The 2,500-nt window shown below is 35.2% G+C and overlaps 1 protein-coding gene across 1 annotated transcript in view; it reads right to left on the bottom strand.

Moving 5' to 3' along the window:
• The window catches only part of LOC138049395 (protein sidekick-1-like), a 71,887-nt gene extending 69,601 nt beyond the window's left edge, over nt 1-2,286 (bottom strand). The window contains exons 1-2 of the mRNA XM_068895647.1: nt 2,143-2,286; nt 1,998-2,055 (exon numbers count right to left, since the gene is read on the bottom strand). Coding sequence (XP_068751748.1) covers nt 1,998-2,055; nt 2,143-2,166 — 82 coding nt within the window. The 5' untranslated portion in view covers nt 2,167-2,286. The remainder of the gene's footprint in view (nt 1-1,997; nt 2,056-2,142) is intronic.
• Between the last annotated feature and the right edge of the window lie 214 nt (nt 2,287-2,500).

Raw genomic sequence — 2,500 nt, 5'->3', positions numbered from 1 at the left:
ATGCAAATTCTTTTTTTCTCAGAGTTAAGGCCTTATAACGGTTTTCAATCGTCTTATTTTCAAAAGCGTTGAAAAAAGGCAAGAGACGGTTGTGCTGAGCGACTAAGATAAAGCTTTGTAACAAACTGTTTACTTCGGGTTTAGCTGGGGTTAGTACATTCAAATTCGCTGTCGTCATTCAGCCATGTTGCAACTGCAGGTCTTGACAAGAAAAATGGCGTTAGTCAATTGCCGGTCCGGTGAAGCAAGAGTTCAAGTTCTAAGTTCAAGTTCATTTTATTCACATTTTTTAATTACAATACAACAACAATAAGAATAAAAATAAGTGAAAACAGGGCTAACTGTACACTGAATTAAACATAACAAAGAAGAAAGTCTGTAGCAGCCAAAGGAACCAAGCGTTCGAGTTAATGGTACTACCACAGAACGCTTACATTTGGGTGGAGGTTATACAGTACTTATAGAAACTAGTTATGAAGCTCTAGCTAATATAAATTAATCACATACCTAACTGTTTCGCAAAAATCACAAAAACCCTTTCTGGTCCGTCTTTTTTTCTTCTTTTGATAAACCAAGAAAAGAAAAATAAGACAAATGCAAAGCTTGTTTTTATTTCGAAGTCAGCCAGGGTTTTATTGCACCCCAACTGAAACATGCATGCGGCCAGAAATTTTTGCCGAGCTTTCTCCGGACAATTAGACTAACGACAGCTAGGTCTTTGTGGGTACTTAAGAAAACTGCCAGTCATAAATTAAGGCCACGGGTTGCTTCCTCAGTGACTATCTCTATTGTTTACAAGCTTAATGCAACAAACTGCTGAATAAAGTTTTAACGCTAGAAGCAGCTTCTTTTCGACTTCTCGGCGTCCCCTAAGATCGATATTTCCTCCATTTTTGTTTTAACCAAATTTTCGGCAATACAAATGAAATTAACTTGAAAAGTTTGGTTTGAAAAGTCGCTTTTTAACTTTGACAAAACAAGTAAGTTATTTGAAACGCGTGATGTTAGATCTTTGCAATCGAAACTTGCAATTGAAAATGACTCTCTCACCAAATGACCGATCTTGTTTTTGAAAATTCGGCGTAGGACCATAGAGAATTTTTTCCTAGAAAATGAGTACAGAAGCAAGTCCACGGACGATAAGATTCAGTTTAAAGTCACGTTCGACAGATCATACTAACGTTAAGTCGTAAAGTCGAAAAAGAATCGTTTTTCTTTTAATAACGATTATTCCGCGGGGAAGAGAAAAAATGTCTATCATCCTCGATCGTAACGAAAAACATTGATCAATTATTTATAACTCGCAAAGCATACAGTATCTTTTGTATGCATAAACACATATTATTAAAGAATGTTCGGGTTAAATTGCAGTATCTTTGAATAAGTCTTAAGTCTTAAGTCTTCCAAATCGTCGCTTTAGTCTCGTTATTAAAGCAGAAAAGATAACTCTTTAGAGGACAGATAATTAATCATTCACTCCAAGGTTAATTTTTTGCTAAGTCACTATCCTTAACTATAAAACCACCATTATTTTGCATGCCTTTGGGGTAAGTTTCTTTTTATCACAAAAATATCCATGTATTTTTTTCAATGTGCCAAGACTAAATTAACTTCCTCATCTTTTGATAAAGTGTAAAAAGTGTTGCAAGATACGAAGGAATACGGCAATCCGCGATGCAAGAAACACCCCCAATAAAGTACTTTCGCTGGATAAATTCCGTTTAACTTAAAAGGATTGACGGAATTTGAACGAAATTAAATTCTTAGCTTAAGGGCGTTCGTCTAAAGTGAAATTCACAGGGAAGTCGTATTCTTAGCGAAGCTCTGTATTCCATAGCACTGACACGTCTTGCTAAGTCGCGAGCGTTCATTAATGTGCTCTAATTTAAAGGCAACAACTACCTCATTTACTGGGTTCCATGGGTTTTACTGTTCGCAAGGAGAAACTATGCATCTTGATAATAGAGATAGTGTTAAAAACTTTTGTGGGAACTAACCTGGAATCCACAAGGAATTGGTGTATTGACTTATTGCCAAAATACTTGACAACGCGATCTGCCAAGAGAGACAAACGAAAAAGCAATGAAAAATGCAAGCCAATTGTTGATGGACTTGGAAAGACAAAATCCACAAGATCCTTACCAAAGCAACAATTTTTTGGTCCATTCTCAAGCACACTAAAAATTAAAGTGTAATGTTACGAACGCAAAAATGTAAAATTACACCTTGTTACTGTGTAAACTATTACACCAAAACAATCTTCTAAAATTACTCTACATGTAGGGTATTTTTACTCTTTTTAAAGGATAAAAGTTTATTTGTATTATTAAGGATAAAATTACACAGTTGGAAGTGTACTTTTACACCAATTTTAATAGTAAAAGGCCGATTAATCTAAACCATGTTAGAGTGTTTTTTTAACTCATTCAGTTGTGGGCTTATAAATAGCTATTCATAAATATGATATACTGGGCCGAACAAACTGTCCTCAGGGCTTATT

The sequence above is a fragment of the Montipora capricornis genome, chromosome 5 (assembly GCF_036669925.1).
Source record: "Montipora capricornis isolate CH-2021 chromosome 5, ASM3666992v2, whole genome shotgun sequence".
Taxonomy (NCBI): Eukaryota; Metazoa; Cnidaria; class Anthozoa; order Scleractinia; family Acroporidae; genus Montipora; species Montipora capricornis.
This window is presented reverse-complemented; position numbering and strand designations above follow the sequence as displayed.